Genomic DNA, 22729 nt, shown 5'->3' on the forward strand with positions numbered 1-22729 from the left:
CCACAGTCACAGCCTATGCGGTGGCACACAGCCAGCACATGTAGAGAAAAGAGAAAGGAAAAAGAGACCAACAGCAGCACAACGACAGCACAAGGAGGGCGTTTAGTCTTCCCTTGCACCATGACAGCACATCCACAGCGATGGCTATGAAGGAACAATGAAAGCACGTGATCCCAAAAGAGCTGAACAATTACAATAATCTTTCTTTGAAGCTGGGTATTTCATGTTCATAAATTCACACATACCGTACGTCTGCGTTATTGTAGGACTTGTCTCTTGGTGCATCTCATCTGTCAGCATGTAATGGACTGAATAACCATTATAAAGAAACCAGTCGCACTGCTGCACGGACTCTTCTTTGCACAAAAAAGTAATCTCATGTAAAGTATTGCATTTTCGTGAACTTAAGGTACCACTAAAATCAACTGTTCTCTCACAATGCAGGGTTGAAAATAAGCCCAATACCCCTGTGTTCTTTAGTGACTCATTGTAACATATCATTCATATCAAAAGTTTCATATGAAAAGTGTTCCTCTGTCGGTAGGCCTGCACAAACTTCAATGACAGCGGCGCCTGCGTGACCCAGTGTCCCCAGCCCTTTGTTTACAATCCGACCACCTTCCAGCTGGAGCACAACCCCAAGGCCAAGTACACCTATGGAGCCTTTTGTGTCAAGAAATGTCCCCGTGAGTGTGTTCTGTCCCTGGGCAAAGCAATGTGACATGGAAGCTCTAAACTGGACATGGAAGTCAGTCCAATCTTAAAATATTTTCAAATTTATCAGTTTACTTGAAGTCAGTTATTGTGGAGTGCTAATCTGCTTTTCCTTTAGAAATTGTGTCTGTGTGTGTGTGCGTGTGTGTGTGTGGTTTCAATTTATTGAATGCATTATTTGTTTAAAATCCCCTCCACAGGTCTGGAAAATTGTTTTATGATTAGGCTGAGGACTCTGGTTGAACCCCATGTGGGTAATTTTTGATTCAATAGTCTACTGTTTGCGTTGAGATTGAATTCTTAGTCTGCGTTTGATTTCTTGCTTAGAACTCTATTGTTCGGTTAATATTCAGAAACACATTGCATGGTCTTCAGACCACTTTTTTTGTGTTAAAGAATGATGTTATGTCATGATTCCAGAGCTGTGTGAATATGTTTTCTCCAATGACATACATTGCAAAGATGTTGGATTCAAAGAAGGGGGTGATGCAATCTCTAATTATGAAGTACAGTAATTAACAGTGTTTATCAAAGAACTATAGCAGACAGGGCACTTATGTACCAAGTGCAGTCTAGAGAAAACACTTTGTGTGTGTATCTGTAGCCATAAATGCTACAATGGATGAAGATCCTTAAGAAAGAGAAATACATTTCCATATTAAATACATTAAGAAGACACATTGTGACATACAGTATGTTACAAAACCTGTCTTGTATGGGGTTACATTTTAATACCTCTCCATATACAGTACATAAGAAATATTGTTGCATGTCTTGGCAATATTCACATATGTACATGTTGTAGACATTTACTTGAAAACACATTTGTGTAGCACATGGGAAAACATCTAATCCACGTTGCATTACAGACAACTTTGTGGTGGACCACAGCTCCTGTGTGCGTGCCTGTCCTAGTAACAAGATGGAAGTAGAGGAGAACAACATAAAGATGTGCATCCCTTGCACTGATATTTGTCCTAAAGGTACCCCCCGCCCCCCCCACTCCATCCAGGCCCTGATCCAATTCCGTCATAACCGCATCATAAAGATAATTAATATTTAATGTCAAAACTTGTTTCTGAACTGAAGCTGCTTTTATGAGCCCGTCACATGACAACCTATAACAAGCTGATTTTTACTAACCTCCACCAGGGAACGCATTGTGCTTTATTGCATCCCACTCGTCATTCATTTATGCTGCAACACCCAATAAAGAGTGCAGCAGATCTGAAGGAATGTTGTTATTCGTTTCATAACCGTAATCAACATTGGCATTATTGGCGCAAATTTTTCATTACCAGTTGACGCAGAGTAACACTATCAGTACATGGCAACAAAGTGAACCAAAAATACCAGACTTGGCGGTAAACTAATAATCAGTGTCAAACACTCCAGCTTCTAACTCTATGTTTTACCTGTGTCGCTTGTGTCCACTTCAGCCTGCGATGGCATTGGCACTGGCAGCCTGCACACTGCGCAAACAGTGGACTCCAGCAACATCGACAAGTTTCTCAACTGTACCAAGATCAATGGAAACCTAGTCTTCCTTGTTACTGGCATTAAAGGGTGAGATCTCAGAGCCCAGGGCAGTTGTGAATGTCCGTCAGTGCCTTCGAGATGCTCAGCATCTACTATGTGTTTCATAATTTGGTGGAGCCACATTGTACAGTTCAGCTGTTTATAAACCTTTTGCTTCTCTAATGGTTCATGACCTGGGTCTGTGACCAAAAGGTTTTTTGTTCGTCACAATTAAGACCTGCTGTCTTGAGCCTGCGCATGGTAGGTCTGAGCAGGTGATGAACGGCGGTGGGTGGATTTGCGCAATTTTATTTTCCTTTTTCATGCTCTTTAAGGGAATAATAGCTAACTGACAGGACACAAATTCACATTGCATTTAGGTGATACTTTTCCCCAAAGCAGCTTACAGTGTTAAGGTTACAATTATTAACCTGCTCATACAGCTGGGTAATTTTACTGGAGCAACTTCGGGTAAGTATCTTGCTCAAGGGTACTATAGCCAGAGGTGGGGAGTGAACCTGCAACCTTTGGGACCAATAGCAGTAGTTCAGTAGTTCTGCGCTACCAGTTGTCCCAATGAAAGTCAGCACACATATAGTGTCAACTTTTTTTCTTAAAGGGTTTCTTTTAAAGTTCTCACTCTCCTAAATTAATATCTCCTGCTCCTTTTTTCCTAAAAAGCCTCTACCAGGTGCTGTTGCAGGTCCAGGCAGGGAATGAGATGAGGAGCCTCCTGCCTACACAACATAGCCAGCAGCTTTTGAGCAAGCTGTATAAAATGTACTCCTGTATGGATACGGATTGGGTGCTGGAATGTTCTGTAAATATGGTTTTATAACAGTGCCAAAGATGATGGTGAGGAGGATGATCCCACAGCTGTGCTCTTTTCACCACCTGCTGAAAGCATGGAAAGTGCACTCCATTGTATTTGGCCCTGCCAGTCAGAGACAGAATCTATAAAGACAGGCCAACTGAAAGGGTCAGTCTCACAGGAGGTTGCCAGAGAGGACTGGTCACAAGGTTGCAGTTTAAACCCCATATTGCCTTTTTGGAAGCATGTAAAGGAACCAAACAACTGATTGGCCAAGTTGCACTTGGGGCCCTGTAGATGCCCAGTGAATTCAATCTGGGTCCTTATTCAAGGAAGACCCAAGGAAGGGCCTCACTTGAGGAAGGCCAAGGTGTATGATATTCTAGTGATGTCTAGCTGCGGTATGGTGTCTAGTCTCGTTTCACCCGGTGGCCTCTGGCTGGGCTCCAGTTAGATGAGTTCCCAGTGCCCAGTGTGGAACTGTTTGTGGACATTCTTGCATATGTGTATGTGTGGCTGATTGTGAACCAGTGGAAAAAAGGCTTGAGCAGGGAGCCCTGGATTAGGAGTAGAGTGGCTAGCATGTACCTCTGGGTGCTGGGACCTCCCTGCTCTCCACCTGGGCCCGAACCCACTTTGTTCTCACAGTACGTGATTCTCCTTGAGCATGTTTAAACTCGTTGCCTGCCACTTCAAGATTTTCCTGGAAAACGTACAAGAATATTTATGTAAAGGCAGAAAGTGGGGCATCTGTTTCAGTAAATCGTAGGAGTGCAGTAAGTTACCTGTGTAAAAGATCAAGTGTTTGTATTACATCATGTTCCTACTGGGCTCTGTCTGTCACAGTGGAGTTGTGCTGATTCTGTTTTCACACCTCATGCCTCTCTCTCCCTTTCCTTGCTCAGAGATATGTACCATGGCATTGAAGCACTAGACCCAGAGAAGCTTCACGTGTTCCGCACCGTCAAGGAGATCACAGGTGAGAGAGGAGCCATCCACTTCCATACAAGGAGCCGAGGAGCAAAAAACAGAAGCGGAGAAATAATTGAGGCAGAAAGGTCTCCAGAACCAAGTCTGGTGTCGACAGCAAAACCTAATTATTTCTGTAATTCCCTTAATCAAGGTACTTGAACTGATAGAGTGAAAATTACCCAGTTCTATAACTGAGTAAATAGTAGTAGGTCACTTTGGAGAAAAGTAGCTTCTAGATAAATGAATGTATTTGTACATTGTACTTTTATAGTTTACAATATATTAAATTATGTACATGTTATTGGTCCATAAAGACCTTTGTCCATGTGACACTACTTTAGAACAGCACTGGAGGAATGGTTGAGCCTATGGTGAAATTGAGGTTGTTACACCTCAGTGAATAGATTATTTGGCATCTGGTGAAGGAGCTGTGGGGTTTGGCTGAGCTGCTAGTCCACTGAGAAAGATGATAATGAACTGATGGTTCTCCACCTGTCCTTCTCACCAGGCTTTCTCAATATCCAGTCCTGGCCAGAGACCATGACAGATCTCAGTGTCTTCTCCAACCTGGTCACCATAGGGGGCAGGGCTCTCTATAGGTAGGATGTTCACAGACCACGACCCACTCTTTCAATGAGTGGGAATATGACACAGGCTGCCTAAGGTACCTCCAGACAATGGCTATACCATGTACCGTATCATTTACCATGTACTATATCATCTATTATGACTGCAGTACACTCGCTAGAATGTTGAGTTGGCATCCTGAGCTGGCATAGGTATAAAATGTTGAGTAAATGTCGAGTCTCTGGTGACTGAACTTTCGGTAGTAAGAAGATTTCATTGTTTCAACTTTGTTGCATGGAAAACAACCATCTTGATTATTAATGCACAGTTCCAAACTACAGAGATGAACCCAGGTGAGCGTGACTACTGTGCATTAGACCATGTGGGAGAACGCAGTCAATGTCCCCACTGCTATAAATTACATTATATACATTTACATTTATTCATTTAGCAGACATTTTTCTCCAAAGCGGTGTATCTCACACACACACGCCATAGAAATTACAAAATACATATTGGCAAAGGAGGACATAGCAGAGGCTCCACTTATTCTGCTCAAAACAGTATCCACTCAGTGACATGTATGGTACTTTGGATCATTCAGAAATAGCTTTAATCCACATGACATTTCCGTGGGTCCATAATGGCTCTTCCACAGAACACATTGCAATAGGAAACATGTACTGCTTTGATTAAAGCACCATTTTGCTGACGGCTGTACATCATGGGCTGCCTTGTGTACTCACTGTACAGTAGGACATTGACAAGACAGTTACATGTTTGATGTTGATGGAATTACATTTGACCCTAATGTGCTGAGCAGGTGCTTTCCTTCCTTTCCTGTAATTTTTGGGCTCCATTTTTCTGTGATTTGCTCTTCATCCTCTTTTGCTGTCCTTTCCTTACACTCTTATTCTCAGTCATTTTTCACCTTTTATCTAGTCCCTTCACTGTGTCCTTCTCACTTTCATTTTCCATTTCCTTGTTCTTGCCACTTGCTTGCCATCTCTGGGGTCTTTCCTCCTTATTTTCTCTTACCTCTTTCTTCTTACTGCTCCCTGTATCTCTCTTTTCGCACACATTCTCTGCCCTGCTCTTTCCTACTCCTTATCCCTTTATACCAATCTCGCTTCCTGCTGCTTTTTCCTCTTCTTTCTTGCTTCCGTCCTGTAATATATTTTTCTTTCCATTTTCCCTTGACTCACTCATCTCTGCTTTGATCACCTCTGTTTTACCGCCACCTTTCTTGCCCTCACTGTTATGACCCCCCACCCCCCTCGTGTTTTCCAACCTATGTCTTCCTCCCTCTAGTGGCATCTCCTTGCTGATCCTCAAGCAGCCACATATGTCCTCCCTACAACTGCAGTCCCTAAAGGAGATCAGTGCAGGCAACATTTACATCACAAACAACAGCCAGCTGTGCTATTACAACACGGTCAACTGGACCAGCCTGTTCCACACGAGCAGCCAGAAGGTCCTGATTCGCAACAACCGCGACCCCAAAGAGTGCAGTAAGTCCCCACTGAAGAAAGTTAAGAAGTTGAAGTTTTTCCGAAGAAGAAATTAATTTTTTTGCACCTAAAAAAACATTGGCTCTAATTAATGATGAGAACTATTGTCATCCAGGTTGTGATGCCAGTTGTATGTAGGCCACATGGTTCCTGGAGTCTCCTTCTGACCTGGGATTAGTGTATTTAAAGGATGTGGGCAGGGCTGGCTCAGTGGGCTGATCACCGAACAGTTCTCCCAGCCCCTGCTGTCATCAGATTGGCTATGTGCTGCCTCAGATAGGAAAGCCTTCACAAGAACTTGCTAGAACAACATGTGTACAGACTTGGCTGTCTTTCCATTACAACATGTATGCAAAGTTAAAAAGTGCATTACTGGAAACTTTGAGGAACAGAGGATGGGTCATATGCATATTTGAAAGAACTGATTTTTTCTCACACACACATTGTCTGAACTGCTTGTCCCATACGGGGTCGCAGGGAGCCGGAGCCTAACTCGGCAACACAGGGTGTAAGGCTGAAGGGGGAGGGGACACACCCAGGACGGGATACCAGTCTGTCGCAAGGCACCCCAAGCGGGACTTGAACCCCAGACCTACCGGAGAGCAGGACCCGGTCCAGTCCACTGTGCCACCACGCCCCCCCTTTTGATTTTTTTCACTATTATTATATTTTACTTGTGCTTGTAACTTATTCAAGGGGTTAATGCTTTTATGTACAGTAAGTTCTGCATAGATGGTGGAGCTAGGGATGATAGGCAGTAGTAGTTAAGAGCAATGTGCAGACTTCTCAGAAGAGTTGATCACAGCACTAAACCTACTGCAACCTAGTAAACATAGCAAAAAGTCCTTTAGTGTGGGTTGCGCTTCATGCCTAATGGAACTAATCTTTCCTCCATTCATCCCCAGTCCAGGATGGGATGGTGTGTGACCCACTGTGCTCTGTTGCCGGCTGCTGGGGTCCTGGGCCAAACCAGTGCCTTTCCTGCCGCTTCTTCAGCAGGGGGCGCTCCTGCGTCGAGTCCTGCAGCCTCTATGAGGGGTGAGTGTCAAATGCAGCCGTCCCCAGTTGCCTCTGCAGCGGACATAGAAAGTGAGCTACTGTAGACAGATGTAGAAAACCTAGATTTGCACAGTACATACAATCATGGCCACATGATTGTGCCATGGACATTTTTTTGTGCCCACAAATGTATTTCTTTCATTTGCAGCAGAACAAAACAAAAAGCTCCACTTATTCCACAGTATCCTCAAATGGACCAGACAATAACTTTGGCACCTTCTACATGTAGTGAAGACATAATTAGATTTAAGCAGGTCATTCTGCTGAGACTGAACTCACCTGTTGTGAGTTGCAGGTGTTTGTGATATAAATATTATTCATTCAGCTACTGTGAATAAAGTAAAGAACTCATTCCCCTTTCTTCTGTCACTGTGTATAACACATTAAGCATAGAGAAGAGAAAGAAAGCCAAAAAATTGCCCAAGGAGGTCAGAGACAAGACTGTAGCATGGACAGCCTCAAGGCTACAAGTCCATCTCCACAGACCTAAATGTTCCTTTTCCACTGAACATAATATTACGAAAGAGTTTAAGGCCTATTGCCCTGTCGCAACTGACCTGGACATGGCTGCAAAGCTTGATCAAAGATGGCAGCGAAGAATTTTGGAGGTGGAGAAACCACCTCAGTCAACTGGTACACAGATCAATGTACCTTCAGAGCCAAAGTACAACAGTTTCAACTCACCGTCTATCCACAACTTGATGGGAGTGCAGTCTGCAAAACTGTAATTGTATAGTAAGAGACCTAGAAGGACCCAACCGCTGAGAGTGAGATACTTAACGTGTATTTTCCAGAACACACTTGAACATTCCAGACTCATTCTGGAAGAAGGTCCTGTGGATAAATGAGACAAAGACATTTTTGGTAAAGCATCAACTTTCAAACAAAATAACAACTGACCTTGAGTGAAACATAGAAGGTTCAGTAATGTTTTGAGGAAACTTGAGTGTTTTCAATGTGCACGTGGCATCATGATTTCTGGAGAAAACCAAGGCATTTTGGAGCACAGTGTCATGCTTTGTGCCAAAAAGCTGGGTTTTTGCCAAAGGTCATGGGTATTTCAGCATGGCAGTGATACGAAACACACTTCACAAAGTAGCCAGGAATGATTCCAGATAAAATGCTGGACTGTTCTGAAGTGGCCAGTAATGAGTCCAGATTTGAATTCCATTGAAAACCTGTGGAGAGATCTGAAAACAGGAGTGTGAATAATTTTTTCAGTGCCCTTTTTAAGTTTTCTTGTTTAAAAGGATATAGAATGTTCTGAATAAAAAACAAAGGTCTTGTCATGTTAAGAGTGCAATGAAGAATTGTTTAGACCAAATACCTATGGTAAATTGTGTCTTATTTCTAGAGAAAATTGGTGCCAATATTTTTGACCATAATTATATAACAATATCATGGTAATAATCTGTCCTTCTTGAAGTACTGGTTTGTGTATGTATCTTTACACTATGAACAGGTATTTGTAACAGTTCCTTCCTTGAAGAGAAGTATAAAAGTGAAAGCTGTTTATTTATCTTTAAAAATGCTAGTATACCTCTCTTTCTTTTTTCTTCATTGGGAAATGTTCACAAACTCAGAGTCCGTCATAATCAGTTTCAGCCTTTTATTAAGCATATTAAATCAACTCGATTGGAGACTTTCTGACAGTCCAGCAAATCTGACCTCTCGTTATTTTAATGCTGTAAAGGCAATGTGGGAACATGTACTTGTGGAATCAGCTGTCCGGTCTAGTGCGTGATGCTCACACTGAGGATGTCTGAACACAGAGACACTCCCCCCACAGAAAGACATTCTAATGCTTTCAATTGCCTTTCTAAGCAGAATCGTCGGCTCTAAAACCAAGTTGCGCTCCAGCCCCTACCTGATAGAGAAATGGGAAGCAAGTCTTCAGAGGTACAGCCCACGCCCCTGCAGGGGTCACACAAGGTCACTCTGCATTCAGGCCTGCTGGGATGCACGTACTGTACACTGTGAACTGTACACTGTGCACCAGTGAGTCTAGTTGAGTGACCTGCACAAGACTAGTCTTTCAGCTCCACAACGTCAGTGGAATTCTCATCCAGAACTTGGCACAGGTGTGTTTCACTTAAGAAGGTTATGCAAAATGTGTAGTAAATGGTGAAGCTTAACTGGACCATTCTACTGCGCAAATATCTAAGCAGAGGAAATAAGCCGGAAGGAGGAATAACAGAGCAGAAGTATTTAATTGGAAAGTCACTCTTGTAGAAGGGATAAAAAGGTAATGCAAAAGAAAAATCCAGTTAATTCTCCAGAAGACCTTTTGAGACAGTCCTGTTTTGGGTATCTAGAGATGAGTTCCTTAAAGAGGACTAGGATGACAGGAGCACTAATTTCAGATTGAAGGGGGGAATAATTCAAAAGTAAAGCTAGTTTTGAGCACAAGTCTTTCAGCAGCCCATGAAGGGTACACAAAGAGCAATTTAATTTGGGCTTAAAAAAGCACTGGGCATTGCAACTAAAAAGAAATGCCACATTTAATGCTGAAGGTTGTTTGTATTCTTCATTGCACTGTGGGAGGCCAGGTGTTCTGAGAGAATGTGCATATTTCCCTTCCATATATAAGACCTGTAGATGAAGACAGTAAAGTCTGAGGTTTCTGAAAACTTTTATTTTGGCACAGGGCATTGGCATCCTTTGAAACAATCAAATAAATTATTTTTATTGCCTCCAGATGTGTATAATGGCATTTCTCAAAAGAGAAAGAGACCTGAAAGAGGATTCAAAACTGAGAAACAGATATGCACTCCAGTGGCCTGGTGAGCCTTGGCAGCCACATAAAATGGATATAATTCTAATTTCATTTGCTGCCCTCTGAGATAATCCTTTTTAATTAAAATCATGTGACAATGCAATCAAGTGACACTGGAAGCCTGCTGTCCCCTTTTCAGGGGTTGGGTGTCATGGTGGGGACATGTTCTCATAACAAGGTTGCAGTAAATGCACATTCTGGGCTTTATCATTGCTTAACCATGGATAAGGAGTGTGTTTGTAGGAAGGATGAGTGTTTGTGAGTGGCAGGAATATGGGTGAGATCATATTGCATGCGCAGTCAGTAAGTTCTAAGACGTTCTGTTGCTGTGGTTGCAACTCATTGCCACGTACATGACAGTGGCGTCATACGGGAGCCAGTGTTTGAAATGACCGAGTGTCACATATGAAGTTTATACAAGTTAACTGAAGTTTACACATAGAGTATAATTCTATATTAACCTTTTTTCCAAACCTAATTAGTTTTTGAAAAAGGAAATATATGGACATCATAGAACCTATTCTACAGCACTGTTACTTTGTTTTACTGTTTCCATGATTACGCTTAAGCAGATATTCATTTTTACCTTATGCTTTTTGTCGTAAATACTTAAATGTTTTGAACAGTAAGAGGTACACGGTTGTTTTCCCATTTAAACAGCTGAATATGTTTCCAGAAGCAAATAAGGACAAGTAACTTCCTCAAGATTCATTCAACACCAGCAGGATTTATCATCTTTTACATTGCAGTGTGAGGCTGTCTAAGCAACACACTACCCAGTAATTATGAGATTTTATTTTTTATTTTTTTGGATTGTGCAGCTTTTTAAAACTTTCTTTAGCTCCATCACGAAACCAAAATAAACACAAGTAAAGCACCAAAACCAATTAAAGACGTGCAGATGATTACACAAAGCATCTTTTCACATGAACACAAACTGAGATGGTGGTTTTTTACGGCATCCCGAGTCCATAAACACAGCTGTTTTTGTACTCATCTGCTGATACTTGCTGCTGATTTGAGAAGGACTGAACTAATCAATAAGTCAGGATAACTGTAGACACAGTTCTTATACTTCGGAGAATTGTACACATTATTGAAGTCCGCATAAGTGAATGTTTATATCTTTCTGATAGAGAAAGGGTGTATATTGTATGTCAGACAAAAAAAAATAAACTTTTATGTGTGCAGCTGTATTTCAGAATACATTATAAACAGTCTGGTTAATTTGATATAAATGTAAAGCAAATTGTGGGAAGAAAAAAGTAACAAAATGAAAACAAAACAATAGTTGCTCACTATTTTTGTTATTTATGGCTGCTGTTAGGAGAAGGTGACATTATTCTGAATTAATTATGAAGAGTCGTCACCTCTGGTTTCAATCTCACCTCCTATCAAACACTTCATCAAGGTACTTGCCCTAGATATCTCCAGTAACAATTACCAGATGTAGAAATGGGCAAGTCGTTATAAGTTGTTTTGGAGAAAACTGTCAGGTCAATAAATGAATGTAAATCTTTTTGTCGATCTATGTTCTTCCCACTGGCAGCAGGGCTAATGCTCAAACCCTTCTTGCTCTCATTATTGAGATGATGGCCAGCTGTGTCACATTTGCGCATGGCCTAGTTGGTCGCTGGAGACAAGAACAAGGCAGACATAAGGCTCACCAAACCCACATGAACAATGAGCCCCATCTGCAAGAGATATTCCATTATTTCATCCTTTGGTTGATGCATTTGGCCCAGAGAAACAAAACAAATGTTGCCAATTTACACAACATGCTGTAGTTTAATATGCAAACTAACAAACAAACCAAAACTAACCAAACAAATAAGTAAAACTTTGATTAATTAAGTGTTTTGCAGTGTAGCTTTTCCTAGGACTAGAACCTGAAACTGTAATGCAACATGCAGAGTACTTTTCATTATTTAACACTTGCTTCTGCTCTATTGCTGTGCTGAAAATGTTTTTCTGCTACATTCCAGTTATTTAGGACAATTAATTTGCTAAGTGAATTTCACAACTATGGAGTCTCTTGATAGAAAAATACAACTAAATTCTTACATTTTCAGCCCCTTGAGTGATCTGCTTTGATTCACATGATTAAATTCAGTCAAAGAGATTATGCTTATTTCTTTATTCGCACAGGTCACTGTGGCACATGGAATAGTCACTGAAACCACTTTAAGTAACTGCATATGATTAAAGACACACAGGCTGTAAGGAGCACCATACGACACTGTAACTGTTTTATGACACAGTGTGCTTTCATTATGTGCATCCTGCCTGCCTGGACCATTTGAATGCACCCCCACTAACTCACAGTGATGTGGAAGACATGTTTTGCTTCTCACACAACTTTTACTGCACAATTTACCACTTGGGTCATGCTGTCCAATTGATCAGAGAAAAATCCCACAGCTGACGAAGTGGAAGCTCATGATTCTCACAACTGTTTGTAGGGATGTACGTGAATATGCCAACGGCTCTGTCTGCGTGGAGTGTGATGCCCAGTGCGAGAAAATGGAAGACAACACACCGACCTGTTATGGACCGGTAAGATTGCTCAAGATTTAGCTTTACCTTCAACCCTCAACATTCAACCCAATATCAACACTTGTATTGAGCCCTTAACCTTTCTCTGGTTTTACAGACAACATGTGTAAAACACAGTATAGAAATGCAAAACACAGTGTATAAATTAGAATCAGAATCAGAATCAGAACGAGCTTTATTGCCAAGTATGTTCACACATACAAGGAATTTGTCTTGGTGACAGAAACTTCCACAGCACAGACAGAATATAGCAGGTATAGTATTTGAGTAAATTAATGATAAAAATTATGTTGAAGGCAAATACTTCCACACAGGTGTTACCCTTGAACTAAGTAATTAATATTGTAGGAAGCTTAAGGTCATTGATTAAATGCCAGATAGATGTAATTGTTCAGAATAACTACTTGTGGCTACCATTACTCAAAGAAAAAATCCGAGAGACTATTCAGAGACTGTAAGAGTGAGCTGCTTTTTGGAGCACTTTAGCAGGAGCTTCAATGATACTTTTTGAGTTTTCATTGGAAACAGCAGCCAAAGTGTTGGTATGAGATATCTCAGCTAAGACACTGGACACAACCATCATCTCCTCATATGTAATGCCAGTATATTGATTGAAAAAGTAAGGAAACAAGAAATAAAAGTCTAAAACTGTAAACTGTATGGAGGAAGAAATTTAATAAAGAAAAGTACATCGAAGACTTTTCAATGCAAATAACTAAGTGCTGAGCAGTGCAGAGAAATCTTGTGATCCGACAGTTCATCTCAATAAGTGGATGAGAATATGTTTGGCAAAAAGCAAAAGAAGTCCGTAGGCCTGACTACAAACTGTAGACTCTTTGCGTTGTATTTTTGCTCTTTGTTCTGTATTTGCTCTGGCCGTTAAAATGCTTGTGAAGTTTCCAGAGATAGGGAGTGGAGGTCTATCTGCAAAGTTAAAGATCTGACAACCACCCATGACACCCTTCGGAGTTGAAGTGACAGATACAACTTTGACAACCCTAGGATGTAGGTGGATTTTCAAAGTCCAGATCTCTGGACTGGGCTCTAGCACAAGACATATATTGATTCCATTCATCTTTGAGTAGCTAATAAAAGACTTTGGGAAGTTGTCTGATAGAAGCTTAACTAATAGACTAGCTGTTCACTAAACTCACCAGGAGTTGGAGCGGTAGTTAGTAGTAGTGGACAAGCAAAGACCAGTTCGAAGGATGAATATATCAGTTTGCTATCCTGCCACAGCAAAGTCTCTGTATCGACAGTTAAGGCTCTTGTTATCTCACTAGGGGACTTGCTCAGATTACAGCAACAAGCTAAAGTTACCATTCAGGAACCTAGAGGAGGAGACGAGATAAGAATATTGTCAACAAAACAGATGAGGGCCGTTTCAGTGCTTTCAGGGTGGAAACTACACAGAATTTTTCTCAAACACATTTAAATGATCAATTTGGGAAGCTACAATGTTGTCTACATTTTGGGATAAGAATGACAGATCAGTCAATGATTCACTGGGTCTTCACAGTCAAGATCCGATTTTTTAGTAATGGTCTAATAACAACGATTTTCAAAGCAGCTCTTTAACATCTCAGGCTGCTGGTAACGAATATCATTACTGCCAACATGCAGCATTACAGCAGACACCTCATTATCGGCCAGAGAACTTACACAGGCCTCGATGTCAGACACGTCCAAGAACCTTCACATTCCGACCCGCTGAATCTCCAGCAAAAAGCACATTGTTATTACTATTCCCAAGTTCAGCAGGCATAGTGTTGAGAGCCGAATATTTATTTTAGTTTCAGATGGGGGTACCAGAACCAGAAACCCATGGCTCATGCTCAGACTTGAGATCCCACTGGTTTTCAGTTTCAACAGCCAATATGTCCACTTTTACCTGGAACAGTGAACATTTCCCTATTGTTTCCTGCTCTTGGCAGATACTCTGTGCATTTACTTTTACGCTTATTCTTTTTGCAGATCCCTTTCTCCAGCAGGAATTACAATGACTGTTGTAGTTAGTTGACACTTTTGTCCAAGGTGACTTACGGTGCTAGATACACCATGCGTTTTCCTTACATCCCCTGTGTGCCAATCATTTTGAACACCGTGGCTGTACCCCAGGGCCCCGACCACTGCACAAAGTGCCTGCACTTCAAGGATGGTCCCAACTGTGTGGAGAAGTGTCCCGATGGGCTGCAGGGAGCCAGCAGCTTCATTTTCAAGTACGCCGAGGCCAATAAAGAATGCTACCCCTGTCACCCCAACTGCACACAGGGGTAAGGGTGCGTGCACTTGTGTCTACGTGTACTTCAATATACGTCTGAATCAATAAGAGAAGAGTCAATGTGATCAATAACACACTGTATATATCTTTTAACCTGAACATTGACAGTTTCAGTCCCAGGAAGTGCCCTGGTAATGTACCTGGTAATGTATCTTAATCTAAACTTCCCTGATAAAATGTCTGGCTTTACGAATATCTAATTTTTTAGTTCAATTTTGCTACATATTAACTGGAGGTGACAGATTAAACAAATAAAGAAAAGAGCTAGACCATATAAATTTCCTGAATGAAGGGATCTGATCAAATTAAATAGTTGGCTAAAATAACATTTGTCTGTTTGTTTGTGTTCATGTTTTAATGCCCAAGGAAGTTTTTGTGCATGTTTTGATGCCTAAGAGAAAAACTGTGTGCATTAATGTGTTTGGTTACGTGTGTGTGTGCTTGGACAAGTTCTTCTCAATGTGCGTCTGTATTTGTATGCTTGCAGAAGTGTTGTCTCATACGTCTATGGGCTGAAATCCAGTAATTATTAAACTAGTGGGTTGCAGTTACAGCACATTATTTTTCCATAATGTACAATTCCCAGATATCATCTGTAATATATTTGAATGTCAAGTCCAAAATTAGGGTCATAATAAAATCAACAGATTCAAATATATGTTAGGAGGATAAACCAAATTATGCAGTGAGTATTATAAAGGAAGCAGCTGTGTCCCTTCATCCATCAATAACAACAGTAATGTTAAGACCCATTTGGTAGGTGTCATTGATTACCTTTAGAAACTAGATAAAAATGTATTGTAGAGAAATATTTGCTAATACAATCTTAACGAAGCCATGCTACCCCAAGGTCCATCTTTTGCCCCGTTATACCAAGGAGACTCTTTAAATAGAATTTAAAACAATGCAAGCACTTTCTATTAATGCGTTTTTCCATTACTACCTTTTACTGAAGTTTTTTGACATTTTGATTTTTCACTGTATTTATTGTCATTCTGGAATGCAGTCCCTGTTGACAATACTGTGTTTATTTCACACATTTTGAAGGTTCTAGAGCACCTCTCATACAGTTACAGCTCATGATTCCTTCCACAGTCAAGTTACAATGAAATGCAGTCCCCGATATAGTGCCTGGCAAATTCACTGGTGCTTCATCTGTTCCCGTCCCTGCAGACTTCATCATATTTTCACATTTCTATTTCATGTTGATGGTTGAGTGCCATTGTTATAATTTGGGCTCTATCATTTCGATTTATTTGTACTTTCTTTCTTTCTTGGCAAAGTACCCCTCTCTTACATAACATTTATTTAGTCATCGGTGGTCATCAGAAAGAACAGAATTGCTGTAAGGAAATATAAAAGAAATGCTTCACTACCGAATTATGAAACAGCCTCCTCTTTTTCCTCTTTTTTTAGATGTGTTGGACCACAGATCCAAGACTGCATTGGGACTATGGACAGGTACTCTCCTCCAGTTCAAAAGCACAAATTATCCCACCTGAAACTCTGATGCTTTGCTGGTGTTTGTTGATTTGTGTTACATTTAAACAGAATTCTTCATTTTGCTGCACATCCAGTCCCTGAAGCTTTTTTCTACTCCAGGAAGTACTTAAGTGAATTTTCACTGGTTCGATGCCTTTTGGTGTCTTCATTTACTGTTCATGAAATTCATTTCATTTTCAGTACAAAGACAGCAAGCAGAGATGATGTCTGCAGCAAAAATGAAATACAACATACATAAATAAAATATATATATACATATTGTATATATATATATATATATATATATATATATATATATACAAACTCATAGACACATATTCACTGTAGTGTATGTAGGAAGCTGAGAACTGTAAATGAGTGTCTAATATTCTAATTTAGGTGAACATGTCCTGTAATTTTTGGTGGTGTAGTGGTTAGTTATATTCCTTCTGGGTACAAAGGTTGAGGGTTCACATCTCTCCTCCAGCGGCAGTGCCCTTGACCCATGTAGTGTCCCTAAATTACTCCATTAAAATGATCCAACCGTATGAATGAGTGGCTAATTGTTGGATTTTCAATGCTGTAAGTTGCTTTGGAGGCAAAGCATCAGCTAAATGAGCAAATGTAGGGAGGGATGTATCAATGTTCTTAATAGCCTTAACAACCACCTCCCTTAGTGCCACTACCTGCTCCTTCTTTCCAGGCTTTAAAGTGGTTTTTCTGAAATAGAGGGAATTACCTCCTCATTCGGGTGCGGTGGCGCAGTGGGTTGGGCCGCAGTCCTGCTGTCCGGTGGGTCTGGGGTTCGAGTCCCGCTTGGGGTACCTTGCGACGGACTGGCGTCCCGTCCTGGGTGTGTCCCCTCCCCCTCCGGCCTTACGCCCTGTGTTGCCGGGTAGGCTCCGGTTCCCCGTGACCCCGTATGGGACAAGCGGTTCTGAAAATGTGTGTGTGTGTGTGTACCTCCTCATTCATACAAAACTTATCCTGTACTGCCTTTCCACCAACAACTGACAGACTCCTCAACTTATCCGGTTTAGCCATCAGTTTAGCCCATTTCAAATTATAATTCAATTTAGAGAACAAACGGCGAGTACAAGGATCCGTAGCTGTAACTATTGTCATATGTAAATGTAAATTAACAGCATTAAGCATAGATAGGTGCCTGTGTCACATCATCTACATTGTACTGTTTAATGGAAGTTTGGTACCTCGTCTGTCTGTCTTTATTTCTGTCTGTGCAGTATAATCCAGTCTAATCTGTTCTTTGTCTAATACTTCTCACCTCAAATCCTATTCTTAAAACTTGTCTTTCCAGTGTCATTTGAGATGTTTCATGTTCGAGTGTCCCCCATCTTTCACAAATATGAATGTTTTTTAAACAAATGAACACAATATTCATCATATGAGGTCAGACTTTGTTGTAGCTGGGAATGAGTGCAGTAAGAAGAAAGTACTCCCTTGTCCAGCTAAGAGACGCTCTCTTCTGCCAGTAGTGCAGAACTTTGCTGCTATTCCACTCCCTTACAAGTGTTTCACCATTTTCCCCTCAGAATCCCCCTCATTGCAGCCGGGGTCATAGGTGGTCTCTTTATTTTGGTCATTGTGGCATTAAGCATGGCCGTCTACATTCGTCGCAAGAGCATCAAGAAGAAGAGGGCACTGAGGCGCTTTCTGGAGACAGAGGTCAGTGAGCTAATGGAGGTCCTTTTTTCACTGAGAATGACAGGGGTTTGATGGAGCTCAGTGTCACACAGGAAACTGCACATTCATAGTAATCAAGTCAAGACTCTTGACTCAACGCAAATGTACTCCATGATGAATGCAAAGATCCAGTCAGTACTCACAGTGGTCAGTGCATATTTTTCCTTATAATTATCGGTGAAATGAATGCAGGGCTACAGTGTTACAATGTAATAGCAACAGAGTGCTGGGGCTGGGGGTCGGGGACATGCAAGTGTTTGATAAATCGGCTGACCTTCTGTGGAATGTAAAGATGTAAAGGATGTATTGGTTCACTACTGAGCACTCACTGCATGGGAGAGAACAATATTGTTTGTTGTTAGGGCCCAAGGCTCACTATTGAAAGTTACAAGAGAGCTTTCTGCTCCTGGAATGTAGGATTCATTAATGTGTTCATCCCTTTTACTTGGCCATAATCCTCATCCTGCAACCTCTGCCAAATATGAAAGGAATTCAAAAGGGACGAACAAAAGAACTCCTTCGCTAAAAAGCCGAGGTTTTATCAATGCCATGTTGTCGCAGAGGATTAATTCAAATCAAGGCCAAAGATTGTAAACTAGCCATGCAAACGAGCAGGCTTTAAAAGCACTTGTCTTTGAGTCTTTGACATTGTTTCTTTTCCATTATCCTAACACGTTCAGAGTAGCTCATAAATTAATCCTTCAGACTGTACCTCAGAAAGCAATACTTTACACGGCCTAAACGGGTTGTTGGTGCTGAGAGGCTGCAGGTCAGGACACCACCCTTATATTAGAGCATCTCTGCTTCACCCAGGTGCTGTAAGGGATGGCAAGTCTTGTTTATATTCGGCAGAGAGGTGTGCAGTGCAGTTCAACAAAGCAGACAGGTTATTTCTGCCAGTCCACTTTGACTGTTGTTGCTCGCTTGGGTGATTTTCAGGGTATGTGCTCTGCTTTATGGACAGCTGTCAGTTTCTGCTGTCATGCTGATGGGAGACATTTGGTTTCAGGAAATGTCTCTGGAAAGGCAGAAAGCACTTTTTCTTCTCTTCCATCCAGACATATTTCAGTTATCCTGTGGACTCTTGAGTAGTGAGCACTTTGTGCCTTAATAATCTTTACTGTTCCATCCACTGTAAACCGATTGCAGCACCGGAAAGTTAGATCCATGGTGTAGCCTTTTATGTTAAATACACACACAGTGTCTACAGCCGCAAGCCAGAGCCTAGCCTGGCAACACAGGTCACAAGACACCTCCAGGATGGGACACCAGTCTGCTGCAGGGCACCCCAAGCAGGACTTGAACCCTAGACCGACCAGGGAGCAGGCCCCGTCCAAACTCGCTGCACCACTGCAACCCCCTTTATTTTAAACAATAAAGTTTTCTCTTTTTTTTAAATTGAATACCTTTATTCTCTCTATGGGGGGCACGGTGGCACAGTGGGTTGGACTGCAGTCCTGCTCTCCGGTGGGTCTGGGGTTCAAGTCCTGCTTGGGGTGCCTTGCGACGGACTGGCGTCCCGTCCTGGATGTGTCCCCTCCCCCCTCCAGCCTTCCACCCTGAGTTGCTGGGTAGACTCCGGTTCCCCGCGACCCCGTATGGGACAAGCGGTTCAGAAAGTGTGTGCGTATTCTCTCTATAAACCCAAGAGGAATACCAAAATGTATAAAACATAATGTAAATCATGTATAATGTAAAAACAAAATATATTTTATTTCATAATAATTTTGATTTTTTTTCATTTATTTTTAACGATGTTGTTGATCCTGGTACTTAGAGGAATTCATTCACAAGATCCCCTGGACCACAAGGAATAAAACAGACCCAAAGCATCAATGATACACCATCATATTTTACTGTGGTTATAGATGCTTTTTCTTAAATACAGTACCCTTTTTTTCATTAAAAATGCACATGATGTGGAAGGCCAAAAGTTAAATTTTGGTTTCAACTGACCACAACGCAAAAGTCCAGCTGTAGTTCCAACCACACTTGGCAAAGTTCAGGCACTGCAGTTTGTGGGTTGCTGGGTCTCAGAAAGGGCTTCTTTTGGACCATTCTTCCAAACAGCTTGATGTCACAGAGGTAACATCTAACAGTTCATTTTGACAACTGAAAACCCCAAGAGTCAACTAAACTGTACCGTTGTAAAACTGTGATCTCTGCATTCTTCTTTGCCTCCCTCATCATAATCCTCACTGTGAGTGTGTGTGGAGGGGGGTGCAGTGCGCTCATGCATCCTTTCCCTGGCTAATTTTCAGCTGTTCTACACTTTTCTGCATGTATTAGAGGTCAGCTCACTTTTCTCTCCGTCTCATCTCACCACCCCCAGCTGGTAGAGCCCCTCACACCCAGCGGCACGGCCCCAAACCAAGCCCAGCTGCGTATCCTAAAGGAGACAGAGCTGAAAAGGATGAAAGTATTGGGTGCTGGGGCCTTTGGCACAGTGTACAAGGTAGCTCTCCTGCATCCTCTATTGTGCCACACAATGCATTTAGAAAGTATTCAGAGCCCTTCACTTTTTTTTAACATTGCTTGCTTTGTCATTATGGGGTATTGAGTGTATATTGATGAGGAGAAAAAACATTTAAATGGTTTTAGCATAAGGCTGCAACATTAAGAAAATGTGGAAAAAAAAAGTGAAGGGGTCTGAAAGCTTTCTGAATGCACTGTATATCCACACAAACATTTATCTATGTATCATGAGCAACGTCAGGATGGTCTGGTTTTGTCTGCAGAACATCCTGAATTTTAGAGGTGCGGTTCAGCAAGGTGCTGGAGGATTGTTTTCTTTATCTCACTATTCTCTGTAAACTCTTGTTGATTGTAAAATTCACAGAAGAGAGGCTCTTTTCTGAGTTGGTGCAACCAGTGCATTTGACACTAATTTTTTTAGCTAGATCGCATATCTTTCCTATTTTGGTGTGTTCAGTCCAGTCTTTTAGCCCTGTAAGCTAGGTATCCATCCACATGACTCACAACCTGGAGCAGCTGTATGTGTAAAACAGCAAATGTACTTAATAAAGTGGCCAGTGAGAGTCCGCCTGCATATGCACGTGTTCTTTCACTTGTCTCTCTCACAGGGCATCTGGGTACCAGAGGGGGAGACGGTAAAGATACCTGTGGCCATTAAAATCCTGAATGAGGCAACAGGACCCAAAGCAAACGTGGAGTTCATGGATGTGAGTAACAACCTGGAGTGAGAAAGTGATCTTACAATAACTGTTACACAGTAAAGTGACGCAATCTGTGTCTGTCTGTTAAAATTTGTATTAATGAATGTGTGTGTGTGTCTGTCTGTCTGTCTTGTATATTATACAGAGTGAGTAAGACAGCAAAATATGGGTATGAATGTTTGTGTGTTACTGTCTGTACTTGTAACATTAGAAGTAAATAATAATAATATGTAGTTATTGGAAGGTCCTTATCTAATCTTGTCGAATCCATGCTTCAGTTATTTGTTAAAGATCACGGTACCATCTCACTGCCCTTAAATCAGAGCTTATTTCAGAGTCAAATGGCTTGTGCTGAAGCTGTCCCTAACTCTAAGGGACTTTATTCATCTTTATTAATTTATTAAAAGGCACTTAATCCGTCACTCTTCCTTTGTTTTCTGAAAACCTTTTTCGGAGAGGCGGTTTTTCTGCCCCAGGACATGTGAAAGCCAGCAGCCAGGCAGTTTCAGAGACATATACAGAAAAGCACACAAATGCATTAAACACATATGATTATGCACATGCACAGTCACACGTACAGTAGGGACAGGAACACATAGCACAGTGCTCCTATGCAAACAAAGATGCAAGAAGCCTTTCTCACCATAGTGACCTGTGCTGCACCACTTTAATACTCTGTTTGTGTTTTACAATGAGTGTGTGGTATAAATATGTGTGATGATGTATGTGTGGCAGACCATCTGTAACGCACAGTGCAATGACCAATGTACATAATGTTCCAGGGAAAGACAGCACTTGGAACATAGCTCACTCCTTAACATAACTCTTATCACCCCCTCAGGAGGCTCTGATCATGGCTGGCATGGAGCATCCCCACCTGGTGCGGCTCTTGGGTGTGTGTCTGAGCCCCACAATCCAGCTGGTTACACAGCTCATGCCCCACGGCTGTCTTCTGAACTATGTGCACGAGCACAAGGACCACATTGGCTCTCAGCTGCTGCTCAACTGGTGTGTCCAAATTGCCAAGGTAGGAGCTCACCCTGCTCATGTGGAGGAACTGTAACAGGCTGATGGAGCAAGAGGGTGAAGGAGGTTGTGTAGCACTGTACTGTTCACCTGGTGTATATGTCATCTAGGCAGGGTCTGGTCGTACCCATGGCAGGATCATGTGACTTTAGCACCTGTAAACCCTGAGCTTTCTCTGTTTCTTTATCTAGTATATTTTTGAGTGAACAAAGACTTCAGAATCCCTTGTGCTATAAAAGCTAACTACATTTCAATGGTACTCTTCGGTTTTGCCCTGCTCTGGCACCCAAAATCAGGCAAAGCAGTGCCCTTGTCTTCAAACACATACAGACCTTTCTGCCACTCCTTTCAACATTGCCCTCCAGTCAGAACAGAGTTTTGTCAGGAATGATATTTGCCTTTTAATATCCCTGTAAAAGGAGCAGGATTATTGACATTTACTGATGCAAATTCTGCTGAGTCACTGCTTATTGCCTTTGCTTGGACATCACTAAGGGTCGATGTTTGGGATTTAAGCACGTGGGTCAAAACCTGGATATTGATATTTGCAGAGCTACTAGGCAAATGTCAGTATGG

The 22729-nt window shown here is 41.6% G+C and overlaps 1 protein-coding gene across 2 annotated transcripts in view; it reads left to right on the forward strand.

Annotated features, from left to right (window-relative positions):
- Window positions 1–22729, forward strand: part of LOC108922269 (receptor tyrosine-protein kinase erbB-4-like) — a 122336-nt gene that overhangs the window by 84714 nt on the left and 14893 nt on the right. For both annotated transcript variants that reach the window (XM_029252892.1, XM_029252895.1), the window contains exons 7-20: window positions 545–686; window positions 1584–1697; window positions 2154–2280; window positions 3949–4022; window positions 4524–4614; window positions 5894–6093; window positions 6999–7131; window positions 12391–12484; window positions 14603–14757; window positions 16182–16226; window positions 17801–17933; window positions 20284–20406; window positions 21035–21133; window positions 21969–22154. In XM_029252892.1, coding sequence (XP_029108725.1) covers window positions 545–686; window positions 1584–1697; window positions 2154–2280; window positions 3949–4022; window positions 4524–4614; window positions 5894–6093; window positions 6999–7131; window positions 12391–12484; window positions 14603–14757; window positions 16182–16226; window positions 17801–17933; window positions 20284–20406; window positions 21035–21133; window positions 21969–22154 — 1716 coding nt within the window. The remainder of the gene's footprint in view (window positions 1–544; window positions 687–1583; window positions 1698–2153; window positions 2281–3948; window positions 4023–4523; window positions 4615–5893; window positions 6094–6998; window positions 7132–12390; window positions 12485–14602; window positions 14758–16181; window positions 16227–17800; window positions 17934–20283; window positions 20407–21034; window positions 21134–21968; window positions 22155–22729) is intronic.

This window comes from Scleropages formosus, chromosome 1, assembly GCF_900964775.1.
Source record: "Scleropages formosus chromosome 1, fSclFor1.1, whole genome shotgun sequence".
NCBI classification, from domain to species: Eukaryota; Metazoa; Chordata; class Actinopteri; order Osteoglossiformes; family Osteoglossidae; genus Scleropages; species Scleropages formosus.